Source organism: Humulus lupulus, chromosome 4 (assembly GCF_963169125.1).
Source record: "Humulus lupulus chromosome 4, drHumLupu1.1, whole genome shotgun sequence".
In the NCBI taxonomy this organism is placed as follows: Eukaryota; Viridiplantae; Streptophyta; class Magnoliopsida; order Rosales; family Cannabaceae; genus Humulus; species Humulus lupulus.
The window spans coordinates 127,064,395-127,084,982 of NC_084796.1; the positions used below are offsets into that span (position 1 = coordinate 127,064,395).

Below are 20,588 nucleotides of genomic sequence, written 5' to 3' on the forward strand. Positions count from 1 at the left end.
TGGTCGACCGGACAGATCAAAATCTCAGGAGTTAACCGTCCAGTGACTTTTCAGTGAAGCCTCAGTAACAACTTCAACCCAAATCACTCATAACTATCACGAGAATCTCTTAGATATCCCGAAGTAATAGCTATATTCTTGTAATTTGAATTTTACTAATTGAAGTTGGTTGAAACAACCACAGACCTGGTCAAAACGGGATATTTCTCATGTTCGATCTATGAGCTTATAAATAAAGGGCTCATGGCATCATTATGGAGATGAATTTTTTGGGGGAGACTTTGAGACTTTTAGGACTGTGATTCCGCACTACAAGAAAAAATGCTCTTAATAACACCGAAAATGTGTTATCATAATATACCATAACACTTTCTGATGCGTTAAGACCGACTATGTTATCGTAGGTCAGGGTACTTTACATAACACTTTATCATTGTTATTAAAATGTGTTATTATACTGTCAACGATAACACATTTTCTGTGTTATTTTAATATATAGATAAGTGTTTAATTATGTTATTTATAGTCGATTATATAACACATTTCAATACTTATAAATTTGTGTTATACTACACTTTAGTTTAACACTTTTTTTTTTTGTTATACTACACTTTAGTATAACACATTTTTTCTGTTATACTACACTTTAGTATAACACATTATTTGTGTTATATAATGAAGTTTGCATAACACAATTCTTTGCATAAAAAGTGTTATTGGAATAGATATTATAACACAATTTTTGTATTATTTTAATATTTAGATAAGTTTAAATTCTCATTATATATTTTATTTATATAACACTAATTTATTCTATTATATTTTAATTTTTTTTATATAATTAAAATTAGCTTTCTAATATATACTAACATCATCAAATGAACTTGATTTTCAAATAACAAAAAGTAAAAACATTCAACATTGTATTAACAATCCACAAATTAGTTTAAAACATTCAACACTGTCATCAACAACAAAATGTTCTTTAAGTATTCAAGGAGTCTTAAATATTCAACATAGTTAAAAGTTACTACTTTCAACACAAAGAAATAAACAACAGTTGCAATGACTGTACAGTTGCAGGGAGACGGTCTAGTGGTCAGCAATGACTGTACAGTTGCAAAGAATGGGTAGTAATCCCAGACACATTAGAAATATTAGCCACGTCCTCGACAGATTCCATGTCTATCATGCCACCAAAACGTGAACTGAGACAACAAAACTCCACTGTTGAGAAAAGCAACACAAGTAAAAGCTTTATTGTTATGTTAACCTCTGTAGTTGATGGCCTGAAGTCACACAGTACCTGAAGGCCAGAACCTGATGTTTTCAACAAATGTATGCAAATAGATAAGTTGAGGCTTTTACCTGCAGATCTCAAAAGAATCAGAAAGTAACATGTCCCAAATGACCCCAAACATAACACAGTACACAGGAAAAGAACAGTATTTACCACACTCGACTCTCTAATTACCCACTCACAGCAGTTTCTTGAGCATGAAATGAGCTGCCAATGCCCATTAAAGCAAAACACACCGCCTAGAGCATAAAGAAAAAAAATATCAATAGAAAGAACAAGGTAAACCAAAAAATTTATAGAAAAATCAAACAAGCCTATCAAGAAAAGAAACTCTTGGCAAATTTTTAAATAATCAAAACACAACAAATTGAAGATTCCCATTTGTGCCAATTCCAAAGTGCAAATGAATGGCATTACGAGAAATGAACTGCTAGAGATCTATTAGACCAAGTTAGATGTTTGAATGAAAAATTAATGGCATTACATGCCCTATAGATAGGAACTTACAGGAATGTCAGTTAACAAAGCCACAAAAGCATTAGAGGTGAAACATATAACACAAACAACAGCTAAACCCGCAACCTGCGAACCCAAAGTTACTTTCATTCAGCACAACTTAACAGCTTTCATGAAAAAAAAAAACATGGAAAGTGCTCATAAAAAGGTTTTCAATTTATATGCCAAAAAACAAACTTTTTGAGCAATCTTATATCTGGATAAAGTTGAAAAGTAAAGCATGTTTAGCATCAGAGATGGAAAAACTCAAAGCAGCTAAGAAAGAAGGTAATATCATATTAAGAATGAATTGGAAAAAAGTACCTTCCAAAGCTCTGAAGAAGCTGTTTCAGTTCTGACTTTGCTCATTTTCAGGCATAGTAATATTCCTTGAAAAAAAGAAAGACAAAAAAAAAATTATAGCATAAATAATAATAATATTAAAGGACCCAAGTAATTTGTTTTGATCGTAAAAAGTATTCACCGCACCACATAACATAATAATCAAACAATAATTAGCATGCATTAATGGTAAAAGAAAACATGTGTAAAACAACCTGTGCTTTTCCAATTTCTGAAAAATCAAACATATGGAAAAGTGTCCAAATAGTGACTTCTCCTGAGAGTTCATTATATATAAACACTTTGCACCAAGTAATTTTAATCCAAAGTCAACATGTGGCTGCAAAAAATATTTGAGACATGTATAAATCAAATCTAAATATAAAAAATCTAGTTTAACTAAGATCTTTTGGTTAAACTTCTTATAAAGATAGTGAAAATTAACAAACTAAGAATATACACAAGTTCAAAATAGCAAGCAAGATTAGGAGAAACAACAAGAACAGAGAGAATGTGAACCAATGAAACAACACAATCTAATGTAAAACACATACAGCAGGGGAAAAATTAAAGAAGTTAATGTTAGTATGAAATTTTGAGGAGACGGTTTCTGGTATGTCTTAAATTTCTGTTTCCTGTTTGTGTTCTAAACTCTTGGATTTAGTGTTAAGTTTATGATTTTTGAAGAAAAGGTCTATATATGATATAGAAGAACTCAATCATACTTTATGCTTAATCATTCAACTTTAGTTGCAAGCCAGAAGCAAAAGAAAATCTATTTCATTTTCTGCCATCTGTTTCTTGTATGCATAATGTTATGTGCTATACTAATTTAGGCATATAAGGTCTAGTACTAAGCTCAGAAGTAGAGACCCCCAGAAGTAGAAGTAGAACAGAAGCTAGATACTAAAAATCAAACACAAAATTTTGAGTTTACTAAACATTGTTTATGATTAGTCATCCAACATAAAAAGTTGAAAATTGCAGCAGTGAATGAAGCTATAAAAACAGAGGAAACCAAAGCACATGCATATCTAGAATTATTAAAGGAAGTACAACATTAGAAGCAAACCTAAATGTACCATCAGAAGCAAGAGAAATGGTAGACATAACAACATCAATAAAACTAGAAGCAGAACAGAACAAGTCTGGCTTTCCTTTTCTAGCTAATTACTGCAACAAGCTATGAATTCAAGTGTTCACATGCTTAATAGCCACTCTATCAGTACTCTTGCAGTACCCTCAAAACCAAAGTGTTGGAATCATGGTTCTTATCATGCATTACTTTTATAGATAAAAAATGTATAAAAATTATTTTTATTATACAAAATGCAGAGCACAATATACTGATTGGAATAAAAACCATTATAATATAAATGATTAGTGTCATTGCAGGCTTGTAGTGTAGTGCCAAAGAGATCCTATAATATAAATAATATATGGTTCTTCTAGTATTATATATCTGTAGTGTAGTGCCAAAGAGATCCTTGGGAGTATATGACACACATAAAGACTAGGTCCACATCAAGTTAATTTAATACATATTTGGTAAAAAAAAAATATACAAAGTACCCAATCTGCCTAGAATTTATCGTGATTGTTTAAAATACCTTTTTTAATCAAACATTCTGAAGTTAAAAATTGATATTGCTACTATAACCCACCAGATAATTGTTGTTAAAAAAATTAGCATCTAATTCATTACATACAGAAAGAAATATCAAGTATACAGCCAGAAAAAACTGGTGCATACAGGGTGGCATGCTTTACTAGACTATATGATCACAATTATCTTCTTCTACATATCCATGGAATTTGAGATGGCCCAAATCAGCAATGCATATATACATACATGTAACATTCATCTAATGAGGAAAAAAGATATAATTTCTAATATAAACAAGAAAAAAAATCACAAAGAAAAGCAAAACAGAAAATTGAACAAAATGATACAAAACCACAGTACCTTATAACCAGGATAGATCACCAAATACCTTATAACCAGCAGAAAGAGCATAAATAGCTCCAGGCAACAGCACAACCATGTGCTCATTTAAAATGGAAGACTCCTGCATGTAAACAAACCAGTTAATATAACAATGAAGTTAATATAAAGCAGTCAATCTTAAGGTTTGTAACAACAAAATCTATCAGGATAAAAATCCAAATGTGTACTTCATTTAAAGAGGAAGAACGCTAGGAACTTCTGCCAATTCACTATCATAAAGAGACGAGAACCATTGATGAGTCAAGAAAATGTGTATAAAATGCAGCAGACTTGAAAATTTCATAAAAACAAAAACATATAATACATCAAGTAGTAGTCTTACGAAGCACCATTGCCTCCACCATCACAAAGATATACTCTTTTCCAATTGAATCAAAATTGTCTAATCTTACCAAACACGCCATAAGTTATACTTACCTTGCTGGTCGTTAAAGCTTATTAAAAAGTACAATAATTTAATGAGCTCGAAGAGAGGACCAAAATGAAAACTCACCTCAACTAACCCAAAAACTTTCTTGCAAGTAAATTCTTCTTCATATAAATGCATAAAATTATGAATAATTTATTTTTTCCAGACCAAGAAAAGAAATTATTTAATTATGTAGAGTTCCTTTAATGAGAACTTCACTAATCCTATGTGCTGTTGTTACATACAAATGCAATGCTAATCTACACTAGAAGCAAAATGGTGGTAAGGTTCAATTTTTGCACCTAATATCTGTTATTTTGTAGTTCAGTTGTCCTTGCAATTTCTTGAGTAGTTGGAAGAGGACAATCGAGACTGTGACTGAAAAAAATCAAAAGGTGGAACGACTCCGTAAGATCTTCGAGTAACATTCGGTGAATCTGATAATAGGGGTTCATAAACTGGATTTCTGTTCTTGGGTTGAGTTATGGACAAAGGAGTAACATCTTTCTCTATTGATCTTGCTTGGGGCTCAATGTTGCCCAGTGACAGAATAGGTCCACCCAAACGTTCAGCCTGCTGAAGCGTATTGATTTTACTTGGTTTGTACGTGTACCGGAAGAACTTTATAGCAAGAATCAGACCCATCCCTGCTGCAACTATGAGCTGTAATAAAAAAAAAGTAAAAATAGTTTCTATTAGTATATAAAACTGCAATGCCAACAATGGCCTTGACTTTGACTTCTCTATAATAGAATTTTCAGGTTACCAACGTTCAGATGTTGCATCAAGGAAGAGATTAAATGAACCATAACAACGACAATTTGAAAAAGAAATATAGCTCCAGTGAACTTGTCAATCATAGCATCCATAGCTGTAAGCTTTGGTTCAGGTATGCCCCTACTCATACCCAACTTGGTTTCATTGCCTGATAAAAATAAGAATAATTCACTATGTAAACTCGTTGAGATAACATTAAGATACACGTATATTATGATATTCTAACATTACAGCATCAATCCTCTAGAAACTTCCATAACTAAAATTGGTTAAATTGCAGAGAAGGTACAAAATTTGTAGGCACTGAAGCCATCAACCACATGACAGCCTTTAAAGAGAGACATATATATATAAAGATAGATAGATAGAGAAAGAGAGAGAGAAGAAGAAGAAGAAGCATGACTCACTTAAATTTGTGCTATTCCCATCAATCAGAAATACAAGTTTTATCAATTATTATTTCTTAAGATACAGTAGCAAGTTTGGGAGGTACTAAGATATTTCCCTTGGCATATTGATGTTGATAATTAATATGAAAGTTGTCGACTTCACCAGCAAATGTCATGGTTAAAGTACAAATTTTCATACTTTATTCATAATTTTTTTTCATATACTGCATAAGGTCATTTACCATTTATGAGAACTTCCCTTTTCTTATTGCTTCAAAACAAAACAAATATGTGCATGCATGAACAGAGAGGTATGCATTAAAATATGGCCTTGACAACTACAATAAACAAACTTGCCTGTATAAACAGCTACTCCACATGCCCATTCGGTATTCCGCAAGTAACATGACTGAAGAATTGTGTTTTTAATGGTTAATGGGAACAGATCGTTATCAATAAAAGGAGGAAACAACCGTAAATTTGCATCAAATCTTCTAATGTCCTTGTCAGGAACAGGGCACTCAATCACACCCTGAAGAGAGAGAGAAATGCATCATCACTTATTAAAGTGAAATAAAACCCGTTAGAAATCTTCATGGAAAGCTTACCTTGATTTTGTGCAAGAGTTCTAGATCAATCCCCATGCAAGCTGAGGGAATAAACCTGGTCTTTAGATCAGTTTCACCATCTAGAGCAGAAGTCTGGAGGAAGTTACATTATCAAGTTCTTGACATGTTTAAGCAATTGTAAAGGTCAAAAGGAAAATAGTTACAGGATTACAGAAAAAGAAACATTGCCATTGCAATAATTCTACGATATAAGCATGATTATGAATGGAAATTTAATGTACTATAAAGTTTTTGCTTCTTTAGAAATGAATAATCTTCTAAGCATGCAAGCAACACCAAACAATGTCAGAGAAAAGAAACCCCGAAAGTGCAGAGGTTTAGGTACCAATAACCTAGCTAAGGTCCTTTTTGCAAAAATAACTTTCTCTGGCTTACTAGAGACTTTGGTTGAATTCCAAATTTAATCGGTACACTTAAGCAGCCTCACTATCTATGACGAATAAAGGCTGGGTCTTGCTTATTGCACCAAACTTGGTGAGTTACTTGTCAAGGATTTTATATTTACCTCAACATAGCACATTCCTTGCGGATCAAATGTCCCAATCAAAACCAGATCACATGGCACTTCATCATTCTCTCAGAGCCATACTATATTACCCACATGAATATCCTGTGCTTGAACCTACAAGTGAATACGACCAGTCAGTTTGTCACAATAAAAGAAATGCAACCAAGAGGAGTAAAGAAAAGAAATGTCTATACATGTTTCTTTATGCCCTGCCTCACAACCCAAACTTCTTTCTCATTCGCTTTCTTGTCCGAAAGAAATCTGTAGTAATCATCCCATGCCTCTTTTGTTGCAGAGACAACAAAAATGAAAATAAGTGGACCCCATGTACTGGCAGGATTTACTGGAGTAATAAGAGACCATAACTGAAGGCATGCTATTAGCAGAAAGTACTGGTTCATGAAGCAGCTGAAAACATATTATTTGTTAGTGATACGCAGTACAAAAGAAAATAAGAATGTTTGTAGCAAAGTTATCACATAGAAGTACATGTCGTTGGATAGAGATAGAAATGCAATACCAAGTATATGACTTTAACCCCTTTTTCTAATAATAAATAAAATAATAACAATGACGGTTTTGCTGTATAAAATCAATGGAAACAAAAACAAGGTCTAGGCTGCAGCATAAAATCAAAAGAAAATGTTCTCTAAAATTTTCCAAACTTCGAACCTATCAATCATGTCATGTTCCTGAACAATAAAAACTTAAAAACACTAACCAACACATAGATACATACTACAAGTTTAGCATAAATAAATTTCTTATAGTTAAGAAAAATAGGAATGCTATAAAGTAAATTATAATAACAATTCAAATCGACTAAATTACCACAACCAATTCTATATCAAGCAATCGATAACATCAAATCATAAATCACCTAAATTGTTCCCATAAATTCTTCGGTAGGAAGTTCAACAAATTATATTTTGTGTTCGAAATGCGATTGGCACAATATAGATCATGTGAAGATTCATCATCATTGATGTAGACTTAACGCTTCATTGTTGAATTAGAAGCATGTGATCATGCTCAGCTACTTGTGCCAAGTTAGCAACAAGGATACTAACGGTGTATAGAATCCTGTTACAAAAAACACTACATAAAGCTTCATCCCAAAAAAATATATTCAAATATACAGCTATTTGCATTGAGTCTTGGACTAAACTGGCATTGCTTATAGGGAACACTAAAGTCATAAAAGGAAGCGTACCATCATCTTCACAACAACTATATCAAGCACATTGACCAATCTAAACAGAACCCATAATGACACAAGTAGAAAATTCATAAAATATATGGAACAATGCCCAATCTACAAAGAATTCAAATAAAGGCAACGCAACATATGTTTCAAAAATCATATAGATATATTAACAAAAAATCAGAACCGCCTAACCCAAAAGGCAATTAGGATAAATAAAATAACACCGAATTATACTAATTTTCCTCTGTAGTTCTAAGCAGCTTTCAAGTCAGGGCATTCTAAAAAGAATATTTGAATGTTGAAAGAATACCATTTCAGTGTTTGTTAGATTAAGCAGCAAGAAGGCTTTACGAAGAGCAAATTTGAATCAACAAAGCATGCTTAATAGAAAGAAACTTACTTTGTTTCTAATATCATAACAAAAGCCTGCAACCAAATACATCCAGAGAGAGCAACCAATGAGATCTCCTCCATTTCACTTTTTTCATTATCATAGGCATGTATGCTGATTACAAATACAACAATTGCCTGGACATCAATCAAGCCAGGAATCAGTATCAGTGGATCAAAAGCAACAACCATCTCTATATTTTGAGCAACCAAAGTTTTGGTCAATGTAATGGTTCTCTAAGTAACATCTAAATTTAAGTTCAAGTTTTGTCGAAGTGCTTAAAACTAAATAATTCAACAACCTTGAATATAAAAGAACAAAAGAAGCAAACATAGTTGTTTAGGAGTTCGACTATTTTAAAAAAAACAACTCACATGAAAAAGAGATCTTCTAAACCATCCAGCGAATGTGCTAGGATTCAGAAGTCTGTTCCCAAGAATAAAAAACAAAGTGAAAATTAGCATTTTAGGTTAGACAGTAAATTCCCATTGGCAATTTTGATGGGAAAAATATCTCAAATAAACATTAAAAATCAAATGTGAGGTGAATTATCCTATAAAGAACCTTCCTGCTTGACAATAAAACAAAATTTGTGGATGCTGCATCACTGTTTCTTCACTAAGATCTTTGTCTAGGACACTGACTAGAACAGGAACACTAGTGTAGAAAACATTATAAGCCATCAAGCTAACAGAATTAAAAAAACTAGTCCCTGAGACACCTAAAACAAAACAGAAGCTGAAAACATGCCAATGTTAGTACACCAGACATTTAAAAAAGAATAATATACAAGATCAGAAGGAATAATTTTTACATGTCAATTATAAAAGATATAAAAAATAAATTATACTTATTAACACACAACAGAGTGAGCTTGAAAGAAACTTAAACTGTCTGATATAAGTATAACAATGAACTTTTTTCAACATTTTGATACAGCCTAGAATGTTAATAATGGCAAAGATAATCTAAAGTTGATTTCTAACAACTGGGAGCTATATAAAATACCTTAGGTTCTGAAGTTGTAATCCTCATTGTAAGTAAAACTCTCTCTAAACTTCTACCGACTTCATCTTCTGTTTTGCCATTAATTAATAAAAGCTGTCCTTTTGGCTCTGTCAAGTCAGAAAGCATAACATAAAGCAAATAATATTTAATGAAAATTGATAATATTAAAGAGAGGGAAGAAACATATCCCTTACAAAGCTATGGAAGGCAACAAACTCAAACCATTAAATTAAGAAATAGAGCCAGGTAGAACACACCATAGCAAGTTAAAGTCACCTCTCTATTTAAGCCACACAAGTCAATCTTTAGCCCCAATTGTCACAACCCAATAATTTTTTGTTATTTTTCCAATTACATAAAGGGAATTGCAGAAAGAACTAAAATTATGAAAGAAAAAAAAGACACCACAAAAAAAAAAATCAATCAAGTGAAAAAGTTAATAAAGTATTTGGAGCAAGGTAATTATCTGAAACAACTAGAGACATTAAGGCCAAGTGTCAATCTCATTTCAAATAATATACTCAATTCTCCTTTGCTCTGCTTCTTCATTACATTTATCTAATATTTAGCCTATGTGCTTATAGTATATATACAGAGAGGATGGGCGGACGGAGAAGGAAACCGATTTGCAGATTATTGAGGGACACTCTAAGAGAAAAATTTGTATTATATGTAAGGAAAATTGGACTGAAGAAAATTACATAGAAAAAATCAAACCACGCTTCAAAACAAGATATTCGCATCCATCTCAATTCGCTATGACTAGTTAATTCAGTCCAAGACACAAAGAAAGAAGAGAGCTGACAGAACCTGTTGGAGGAGTCCCTTCCTGCGCCGTTGCTAGTCAGAGAGAGCGAGCCGAGAGCCTGTTGGAGAAGTCGCCATCGGTGGGTGCTCTGCTTCCTCCGCTGCTCGGCTTGCTGGACTGTCCGTTACCGAGAAATATGGAGAGAGAGTGTGAGAGCAGAGGTCGGGGGAGGCCGGAGGTAGAGGGAAACAGAAAATCAAACAACCCATTAGATTTATTCCCAAATTAAGCTCGATTAGCATAAAAAACCAATGACCATGATCAATAACACCTAAAACTATATATCCTTACCTGGCTTGCCAAGACCGAAGAGGAGTGAAACAACCTAACGAATGGAACCCTACTGACATAGAGATAGAGAAAGACGAGAGAGAGATGGAGGAGATATGAGGGATGGAGGCTGAGATTTGAGGGACGGAGGAGATGTGAGCTTAGATTTGAAGCAGGGATTATGAAACCGAAGATAGAGTTCGGACTTTGCTTAGTCGAAGAAGAAAATGGTGAGTCCGAAATTGGTGTGATTTTTTCTGAAAAGAAATGTATGAGTGGTGGGCTCCCAAAATATTACCGCCTTTTTATTTTGCTACATACATAACATTTACCATAATACTTTTTCATTTCTATTATATTCATGTGTTATGGAAATGGGTATTTGGTGTAGTGCTGGGAGCATTTTCTGAGAGTTTATAGGGAGAAACACTGTACTTTTCTACTTATACTTGAGAAACTCAGTTGACTAAGGTTCATCTGATCTTAAGTGTAGGCTACATATATCACAACTCTAAGTGGATTAGCCTATTACCAACAAATTGGGGCTGAACCTCTATAAAAATTACTTGTGTTATTTATTTTCTATTAAAGGTTTATTGTCATTTTTTGCGTCTACTCGTAGATGGCCAAAATCGTGGTCAACATTTTTTGTGCTTTCATTGAGAGCATGAATAGAAGAAATACACTACTATCCTACCAATATGGCACCCAAGAAGCCCGGTACATCAAAAGAGCCAGTTAGATCAAAAGGTCCTGGACCTCAAAACCCTGAGACTGAGCCTAGGGTCTTTCTCGGGAAGACAACTCCAGAAGTCGAACAACTCCAGGAAGCAATGGGGGCTTTCCAAGAGGGGATGATGCAATTCAATGCTCAGCAGGAGTCTTTCGGTGAGGAAATGGCCAGGCAGAAGGTTGCATTTGAGTAGCAAAGACGGGATATGGATGCCAGAAGTGAAGTGATCAGGCGACGAAAAGAGGAGGCCAATCGGTGACATTGCGAGGCTGCACTTGCTCTAGAAGCGGCTACTCAGTTGACCTAGGCCAATGCCCAAAATGCAGCACGAGGAGCAGCCACCAAGGGAGAAAGGAATAATAATGCTGGTCACAAGACCGCTAGCAGAGCCGATTCTCGGGGGCTAGACAGAAGTAGGATTAATCCCACTAGTCGGGGAGATGATGGGGTCCACTCTGGGACTGCCTCGATGTAAATGGATAATTCTAGAGCCCGTTCCAAGAGTCACCGGTCAGAAACTTCTAGATCAGGGAGTCACCAGTCAGGCGGTAAGAAGACTCCGCCTAGGCATAATTAGACCAAGACTCCTTGAGATAAGAAAACTTCATAGTTTAAAGACAGATATGGTCATGATGAGGCTGATAGTCATCACACCGATCAATAAAAGGAGAAAGAGGGAAGCAACCAACAAGGAGGAAAAGTCTGCTCGGGACGTACTGAAAAGTAGCCACTACATCCCGGCCAGCAGCGTAGTGGGAGAGAGCAGGTCCGGCATAGTAAGCCTTCTGAAAAATCTATTAGCACAGTGTTTGATCAGTTAGGAGGATGTACTTCCCGGAAGGATCTAAGGGACATTATCAGCAACAAGAGGAGGACCGTCCTGGTGAAAGGGAAAGATCTGAACTGCCCTGCCAGTCAAGTAGAAATACTTGACGATAGTGCACCAGATGGAAATGGCCGACCAGGCGGTCAAGACCTTGGAGCCCCGTCGGTTGCACCAGCCATCCAAGCCCAGCTTGATGCGCTAACGGATGTCGTGTAAGGTTTATCAAAACGACCTTCTGTGATGGATGTGGTAGACCACAGAAGTGACAGTCCATTTTGTGCCCGGATCAGAGTAGCCCAGCTGCCGACAAAATATGAAGCATCGGTGCTGCCAGTATATCCAGAAAAGGCAGATCCCATTAGACATGTTGGGAAATTGGAGGATCAAATGGATCTGCTCAGGGTAAGTGATGATTATTGGTGTAGATTCTTCCCGACTACATTATCCGATACTACCCAGGAATTGTATTGGAAATTCAAGCCAAATTCCATTACCTCTTGGGAAACTTTCAGAAAGGAGTTTTGTAGACAGTTCAGTGCTGCCCGGACTCCACCAGTTTATGCCAACCACTTGGCAGATATCAAACACGGAAAGGATGAGTCTCTAAAGAACTATATACAGAGGTTTATGAGAGAAGCCAACTGAGAAACTGCTATCGGAGATGAGGGAAAGATGGTTGCCATATCTTCTGGAATCACGTATAGGAGCCCTTTGTGGGATAGTATACATTGAAATCCAATTTCGACACTTCAAAAATTTCTTGATCGAGCGGAGAAGTATATGAAATTGGATGATGCGATCGAGAAATAGGAGAAAGGCATAAACAAGGCGGATCAACTGACCCTCCTAAGAATGGAGGAAACAGTCAAAATGGTTGAAAGAAACGTGGGACTAACGGGTCTGACTGCCATGAAGAAAAGAAGACTAAGTTGGGTCCAAACGATAAACCAACAAAGTATGAGCCTCAGTTCATTAATTACACCACTCTCTTGGCCAGCCGGGCAGAAATATATCTCGCAAGTCATCAAGAGGTTCCTTACCGGAAACCCCCACCCATCAGGAAAAAGATGAGTAAAAGAGACATGAATAATTTTTGTTATTTCTATGGAGATTATGGTCATGATACAAACAAATGCAATCATCTCAAGGATGAGATAGAATTTATTCTCTGGTCCAGAAAGTTGAAAAAGTACCGGGCGGAGAAACCCCATGGAGAAGGAAGCAACAACAATCCTGGGTTCAAACGACATCAGTCTCCACCCTTGCAACCTGAGCCTGTGGACTTCACTTTAGACACTATATGTGGAGATCCACACTTGGCTGGAGATAGTAATAAGGCAAGGGAAAGATATGCCCGGACACTTCAACATGAATTGGATGTAACATAAACATAAGAAGTCATGACTGTAGAGGAGCGACCTCCAAAGAATCCACGGTACGAAAGTGAGTCTCTTACTTTTACGGAGGATGATGCTAGACATGTAAGGTTTCCTCATAATGACCTGCTCGTCATTACAGTCCAAATTGCAAACATAAGAGCGAAGAGATGCCTAGTTGACACGGGAAGTTTGGTGGACATTATCTACAATTCATCTTTTGGAAAGATGAAGTTGTCCATCAATGACTTGAAACCATGCTCTCAAGTTATTTATGGGTTTACTAGAGAAGGATTGTCACCAGCCGGAATAATCAAATTACCGGTCACAGGAGGAGACCCTCCTAGGAACGAGACGATCATGGTAGAGTTTCTGATAGTAGATTGTTCGTTGGCGTAAAATGTGGTGATTGGTCGACCAGTACTCATGGATCTACACACGAAAGTGTCTATATGGCACCATTCCATGAAATTCCCAACCAGTTCAGGCATAGGCTGTGTCCAGGGAGACCAAAGAGAAGCTAGGGAATGCTATAATGCTTTAGTGGTTAAGGCACGATGAGGAGCCAAGGAGAATAACATGATTATGTGTAGAGAGAGAGAGAAGAAGTAGTAGATGAGATGGACATCGACCAATATAGCATTGTGAATTTAGCTGACCAAGAGAGAGTTTTAAAGGTTACTAACCAGGAAAATACTCCTGGTGTTAGTGAGCAATAGGCCCCATCCAGTGATGAAGTCACCAAATAGGGCATTGCCCAAAGTGAGGGAATGGACATTAATCCTCGCTTTGGGAATTTGGAGAGTGAAGTAGGACCTATGGGGGACATAGATGAAAATGAACTAACCAAAGTGCTCAAAGTTGGGAAGAATTTAAAGATGGAAGTGAGAACACAGCTAGAAGAATTTTTGCGAAGGAATCAAGATGTCTTCGCCTGGTCTCACAAGGATATGGTGGGTATCTCACCGACTGTGATCAGCCACATGCTCAACACGGATGAAAACTACCCAGCTGTGCAGCAGAAGAGAAGGTTGCTTGACAAAGAATGAGCGAAAGCTCTAAAAGACGAAGTCGAGCGACTGAAGGAAAATGGGTTCATAAGGGAAGCTTATTACCCTGCCTGGGTTTCTAACCCAGTATTATTACCCAAGTCCAATGGGAAGTGGAGGACCTGCGTGGACTTCACCGATTTGAATAGAGCATGTCCCAGGGACAGTTTTCCCTTGCCTAGGATAGACCAGTTGGTTGACGCAATGTTTGATCATGAAACTTTGTCCTTCATGGACGCTTACTCTGGGCATAATCAGATAAGTATGCACCCTCCCGACGAGGAGCATACCAGCTTCCAGACAGACATAGGATTATACTGTTATAAGGTTTTTCCATTCGACTTCAAGAACGTAGGAGCCACCTACCAACGTTTAGTGAATGGCATGTTCCACGACTTGATCAACAAAAACATGGAAGTGTGCGTCGATGACATGCTAGTCAATTCAAAGGAAGCTAGGGGGACATGTACAAGATATGGGGGAGTTCTTTGCAATACTTAGAAAGTATAGAACGAAGTTGAACCCCCTCAAATGCTTGTTTGGAGTAAGTTCTGTAAAGTTTCTCGGATTTATAGTTAACTCGCGAGGGATAGAAGCCAATCCTGAGAAGATTAAGGCACTCATGGAAATGAAGTCTCCTACCAGAACTAAAGATGTACAGATTTTGATCGGGCGGATTGCTGCTCTAAGTAGGTTTAGTTCCAAATCAATGGATATGTGTGTCCCATTTTTTAACTTACTAAGTGGAAGCAAGAAATTTGACCGGACAGAAGAATGCGAGCAGGAGTTCCAAGCCATAAAAGAACATTTGGCTCAGCCTCTAGTTTTATCGAAGCTCATAGATGGAGAGGACCTTTTCATTTATTTGGCAGTCACAAAACATTCTGTCAGTGCTGCTCTAACACGAGAAGAAGATAAGGTGCATCATCCGGTCTACTACGTCAGTAAGCGGTTGGTAGGAGCAGAGTCAAGGTACCCTATAATCGAGAAGTTAGCATACTATTTAGTGCTTATGTCTCGCAAATTACAGCCATACTTCCAGGCGCATCCCATAAAGGTGCTTACCGACCAGCCCTTACGTCATGTCTTACAAAAACCAGAAGCCTCTGATCATTTACTTAAATGGGGTCTCGAATTAGGCCAATTCGAGATCAAGTATAAACCCTGATCATCCATCAAAGGACAAGCTCTAGCGAACATCATTACTGAATGCACCAGAATTCCTGATATTCCCGACGAGACAGAAAATGTAGCAGGGCAGAGAAACGTTTTTCCTACCTAGCAAATTTATGTCTATGGATCTTCGAATGAGCATCATGAGGGGGCCAGAATTATATTGATCACACCAGAGCAACATCGAATTCATTGCGCGTTAAGGTTCATATTCAATGCCTCCAATAATGAGGCAGAATATGAAGACCTGTTAGCAGGATTATGATTGGCTAGAAATGTACATGACCGGTCGATTGAAGTAAATAGTAATTCTCAGCTGGTGGTTTACCAAATTTTTGGAGAATAACAGGCAAGAGGTTTGCATATGGTGGCATACTTAAATAAAGCTAAGGACTTGTTAGCACAGTTTGAAGAGTACACAATCAAGTTGGTGCCACGAGAGCAGAAATCCAATGCAGACGCCTTGGAAAAATTGGCTAGTGCGAACGATGTTGACACTCTGAACATAGTACTAGTTGAATACTTAGCAAACCCAAGTATTACCGAGCAGGAATCAATGTTAATTACTATAACTTACACTTGGATGACACCCATCATCACGTACCTCGAGCAAGGGACCTTACCAGATAACCGCAATGATGCCAAGAGGACGATGAGACAGGCTGCTCGGTATGTCATGATGGAGGGGGTGTTGTATAGAAGAGGGTACTCTATGCCACTATTCAGGTGTGTGACGCCAACATGTTAGCCGAAGTACACAAGGGATTTTGTGGAGATCACGCTGGGGGGGGAAAAGTCTCTCTAAAAAGATTTTGCGACAAGGATTTTTCTGGCCTACAATGAACGAGGACTCAATGGAATATGATAGGTGTTAGAGATTTTTTGAGATACCCAAAGCACCTCAAAATATTTTAAAACAAATGCAAAGTCCCTGGCCCTTTGTAGTATGGGGAATTGATCTGATTGGGAGGCTAGCTAAAGGAAAAGGAGGAGTGCAGTTCGCAATAGTTGTTGTGGATTATTTCATTAAGTGGACTAAAGCTGAACCATTATCCATAATCATGTCAAAGAAAGTGTTGGATTTTCCTTTTCAAATTTATGAATAATAAAAGAGACTATGTGCATCGTGGTTGATTCTTGCTACAAGTATGCATATGTGTTAATTTTTTGAACAATGTTTAACTGATCGATATAATCGGGTAGTGTTCAACTGCTCGGTGTGTTCAAGCAGTGTTCAACTGCTTGCATATTTTCTTTATATTCAATGTGTTTCACGAGTAGTGATTGCTGAAACAGATTTGGTCAAGTACCAAGTGACCAAGGATCTTACAACCCTCGATCACTTGAGGGGCACATGGGGTATACTGGTAAATAATGCAACACACGCAATGAGAGCACGAATTAATGTATTTGTTTTTAGGCTGACTTGTAAATTTTCAAGGTTAAAAATGCCATTGAGCTAACTTGTTTTTCAAAGCTTAAGTAACTTGGCATCTTTCAAAATTTCAAGTTAAAAGCAAATATTCATGTGAAATTTAAACATTAGGCTCATAAAATGTTAGAGCAATAAGAGTGTGAGAAAGTATACTTAGCAGGGACTTATGAAATGTCTATAATTTCTAAGTTAGAAAACTAAGTACTCATGCAAAAAATTCATGGCATATATTAAAGAGATTTTACTATTCACAAAAGACTTGGGATGTTTTAAGAAAAGTAAAGTAAAGTGTTAAGAAGCTCGGCTGTATGAGCAAAATATAATAACTACTGACTAGAAACAAAGTTTTCACTAGTTAAGTTGAGCATGCTCTTTGGCCGACCCGAAATGCTCACTGGTCAGGTAGACTATTGCCTGGTTGGTCAACACTGTCCTCAGCATCAGGGACATCCTCTGGTCGAAATGATAGAGCAGGAGAAGTAGGCACAACACCAACTGGATTAGCTGCCTCCTTGGCGGCCTTGGCCTCACAATTGGCAAGCTCTTCCACCCTTGCCTCTTCTGAGAGAAAGTCGAGGTTGAGAGGCTTGTTTAGCTTCCATATCTGATAGAAGCAGTTGAAACAGATCTCTCCATAACAGGCAAGATCAACTTCTTTGTCTTGTTTCAACTCTTCATTCTCATGAGTCATTTTCTCTAGCTGGTCAGTCAACGTCTTATTGGTTTGAATCTATTTTTTATTTTCATCACCCAACTCCCTTAGAGATCCATCTGGCTCAGCAATTTTCTTTTCTGCCTGCTCAGCCTTGGATTTAAGATCTACCTCAGATTTAGTCAAAGTTTCAATCTTAGCTTGGGCTTCCACCAATTGATCATTCAAGACCTTGATCAACTCTTCATAGTCGACTGCTCGATGTTGGGCATGACTAACAGTGATAAGTCCCTAGAATAAATAACCGAGAAATATTAAAATAAGAGTGATTAATAAGAAAGTAAATGTTTCTGATAAGATGCTTACACTCATAAATTGAGCAAGACCTTTGTGGAGGACAACTTCGACACTTTGTCGGGGTAGAGTCTCAAAGGTCTGAGTTGTAGTTGCATGGTGAAGAGTAACAATCCCACCAGTCGGAGATTCTTCAAGGAGACCAATTGTTCAATGTCCTTTTCTTCTAGGGGAATGTTGGCAAGTTCTTTTGCTCGAGCATGCATTTCCTGGTTGGGAGAGGTTGATTAAAAGGGACGGCATGCGTAAAAGCCAGGTTATTGGCTTTAATATCTGTAGTAAGGAAGTATTCTGTAACGCCCTGGATAGCCAGGACCGTTACACTGTGTGTTTGTAAAGTGCCAGACTTGCTAACCAAGTCATTAAAGTAAAAACGTGTTACAGAAACAGTAAAGGTACTAGGGTTAAAAACATTTTGGTCTCAAAAGACACGTTTTCACTACTAAACATTGTTTATGTACATGGGATCCCAAAAATGACAGTTTAAAAGCCATTTACAAAAGTTACAAAGTCTATATACATCAACAGCCATACTAAGGCAAAATGAGCAGTTAGGTAATCTCCGTCCTGACACACTCCTCGACCGTGGTGATCGAACGGCTGGCTATGTACATTTCACCTCGGAGCTCTCCACCTCAGGCCTGGTCCAACTTGCTCTTGCCTTTACCTGCACCACGTAGCACCCGTGAGCCAAGGCCCAGCAAGAACATACAACAATAACAGAATATGCTCACTTAGCTGTCAAGTCAATTTCTCATGTAGCATTTCATAAACTCAAGCATATCAATAGTCAAGTAATTCACATACAAATCATTTCAACTCATATAACACAATGCACAAATGATAACCAGGGCTAGCGCTCACAAGAAGCTCCCTCTGTTATCCTTTCGTTTCTGGCTCCCAGTGGCCAATTCGCGTTCCATGCGCTAAATTCATGAACGGTTCTCTTAGACCGCTTACACGTGTCGCTTGGCATAATACCAACGATGACACAAAACAATTCTCGGGAGCACTTAGTCCCATCACAATCATACATTCGGGTGCAGTGTTCTTACCTTTCAATTTACTGGTTTCCGATGCCACGTAGCCACAAGCACGGTCCTCTACCCCGAGCCTCTCCAAATTCCTAATCACAACATAAATATAATATTCTTTGTCATTAACCAATCCAAAACTACCTTCCCGGTACCTAATCCACACTCTCGGAACCCCCAAAACCTTAGAACAACACCCCGGAGGCATCCCCCGAACCCCCAGAGCAAAGACCAAAAATTGCAAAATATCACTCCCTGTAATTTGCCTTGTGTCGCGGCACCACATTCCTTGTGCCGCGGCACCCACCTCCAGAGACCCCTAGGCCGCGGCAAGCAAAAGCTGTGTCGCGGCACACCATCGCAGACCCAGATTTCTGGGTTTTCCTTCGCATTTTTCCCGAACCTAACTCATTCCAAATCATCCCAAACTCTATCCTAAGCCCCAAAACCAACTCTAAACCCCTAACAAACCTCACAACAACCCAAAGACATCATGCCCAAGCTCACTCACACTTTCAATCCTAAAATTCACTCTTGAATTTCCCACTTGACAACTCCAACCAGAGAAATTATGAACTGTTTGAACTCATGCACAACCCACACTTCAAACTCCCTAAACCTTAACAAAAAAAACCTAATAAACATACAGAGACCTTACCTTAAGCAGAAATTCGACCTGAGCTTCCTCCAATTCAAGCTTGAGCTAAATTCCACCTTAACAAACCAGCTGAATCCCACACAAGAAAAACCATGGCTATTTCTCAATTCTTTCAAAAACCAAATTCAAAACTTAACAAAACAGAGATCAATCCCTTACCTCAGTATAAACCTTGATATAAGCTTGATTCAACACCCTTAAGCCCTTCTTTAGCCTCAAAGAATTCAGTTCAGCTCCTCTCCCACCTTGCTTCCTAAGTTCTTGATTCCCCCTTTCCTTCTTGCCCTTTCTAGTCTTCCAAAAGCTTAACTTCAGTTATACTTTGCATAAACAAATCGTACCTATCTTTTTCTTTCAGCCAAAGACTCTATAACACTGCCAAAAGACCTTCTTAACCCTCTCCAAATATCATTTTCTAACTAAACCTCAAGGGTACACTTGTCTTTTCACCAGTTTTGCAATTCTACCACTTTCCCCTTAAAGCTTGTTACTCTCTAAGGTTACTAATAGTTACACAGGTTACCAAACCACCAGTTACCTTTATCTAGTTCCCTAGGACCATCTTGGCACGTGCATCACGTTTGTTTCACAGCACCCACACAGTACAATTCACAAATCATTATTATCACATAATATAATTCACATAGTCATATAACACGCTTAAAATCATAATCATACATCTTAATCATAATAATCACACATAATTCCCATCATGCCCTCCCGGCATACTAATCAAGGCCCTTAAGCCTTATTAGTG

At 37.4% G+C, this 20,588-nt stretch overlaps 1 protein-coding gene and 1 long non-coding RNA gene across 2 annotated transcripts; both read right to left on the bottom strand.

Moving 5' to 3' along the window:
* Positions 1–906: 906 nt before the first annotated feature.
* LOC133829162 (uncharacterized) lies at positions 907–2,386 on the bottom strand. Its single transcript, XR_009891588.1, has 4 exons — positions 2,120–2,386; positions 1,808–1,882; positions 1,454–1,539; positions 907–1,227 (listed from the first exon to the last, which is right to left on the bottom strand). It is a non-coding gene; the product is annotated as an uncharacterized LOC133829162 (long non-coding RNA).
* A 6,049-nt stretch (positions 2,387–8,435) lies between these two features.
* LOC133829163 (phospholipid-transporting ATPase 2-like) lies at positions 8,436–9,151 on the bottom strand. Its single transcript, XM_062259050.1, has 3 exons — positions 9,020–9,151; positions 8,830–8,881; positions 8,436–8,592 (listed from the first exon to the last, which is right to left on the bottom strand). Exons 1-3 carry the CDS (start codon positions 9,136–9,138, stop codon positions 8,461–8,463), a joined length of 303 nt encoding a protein of 100 aa, XP_062115034.1. The 5' UTR covers positions 9,139–9,151; the 3' UTR covers positions 8,436–8,460.
* Between the last annotated feature and the right edge of the window lie 11,437 nt (positions 9,152–20,588).

Bases quoted from the DNA above. Each gene is read 5' to 3' on its own strand.
- LOC133829163 (XM_062259050.1), bottom strand. From the start codon at position 9,138: ATGGCTTATAATGTTTTCTACACTAGTGTTCCTGTTCTAGTCAGTGTC. The intron at 8,882-9,019 runs GTTCTTTATAGG...TCTTGGGAACAG, and splicing joins TTTTATTGTCAAGCAGGAAG to ACTTCTGAATCCTAGCACAT. The intron at 8,593-8,829 runs GTGAGTTGTTTT...ATTGATGTCCAG, and splicing joins TTAGAAGATCTCTTTTTCAT to GCAATTGTTGTATTTGTAAT.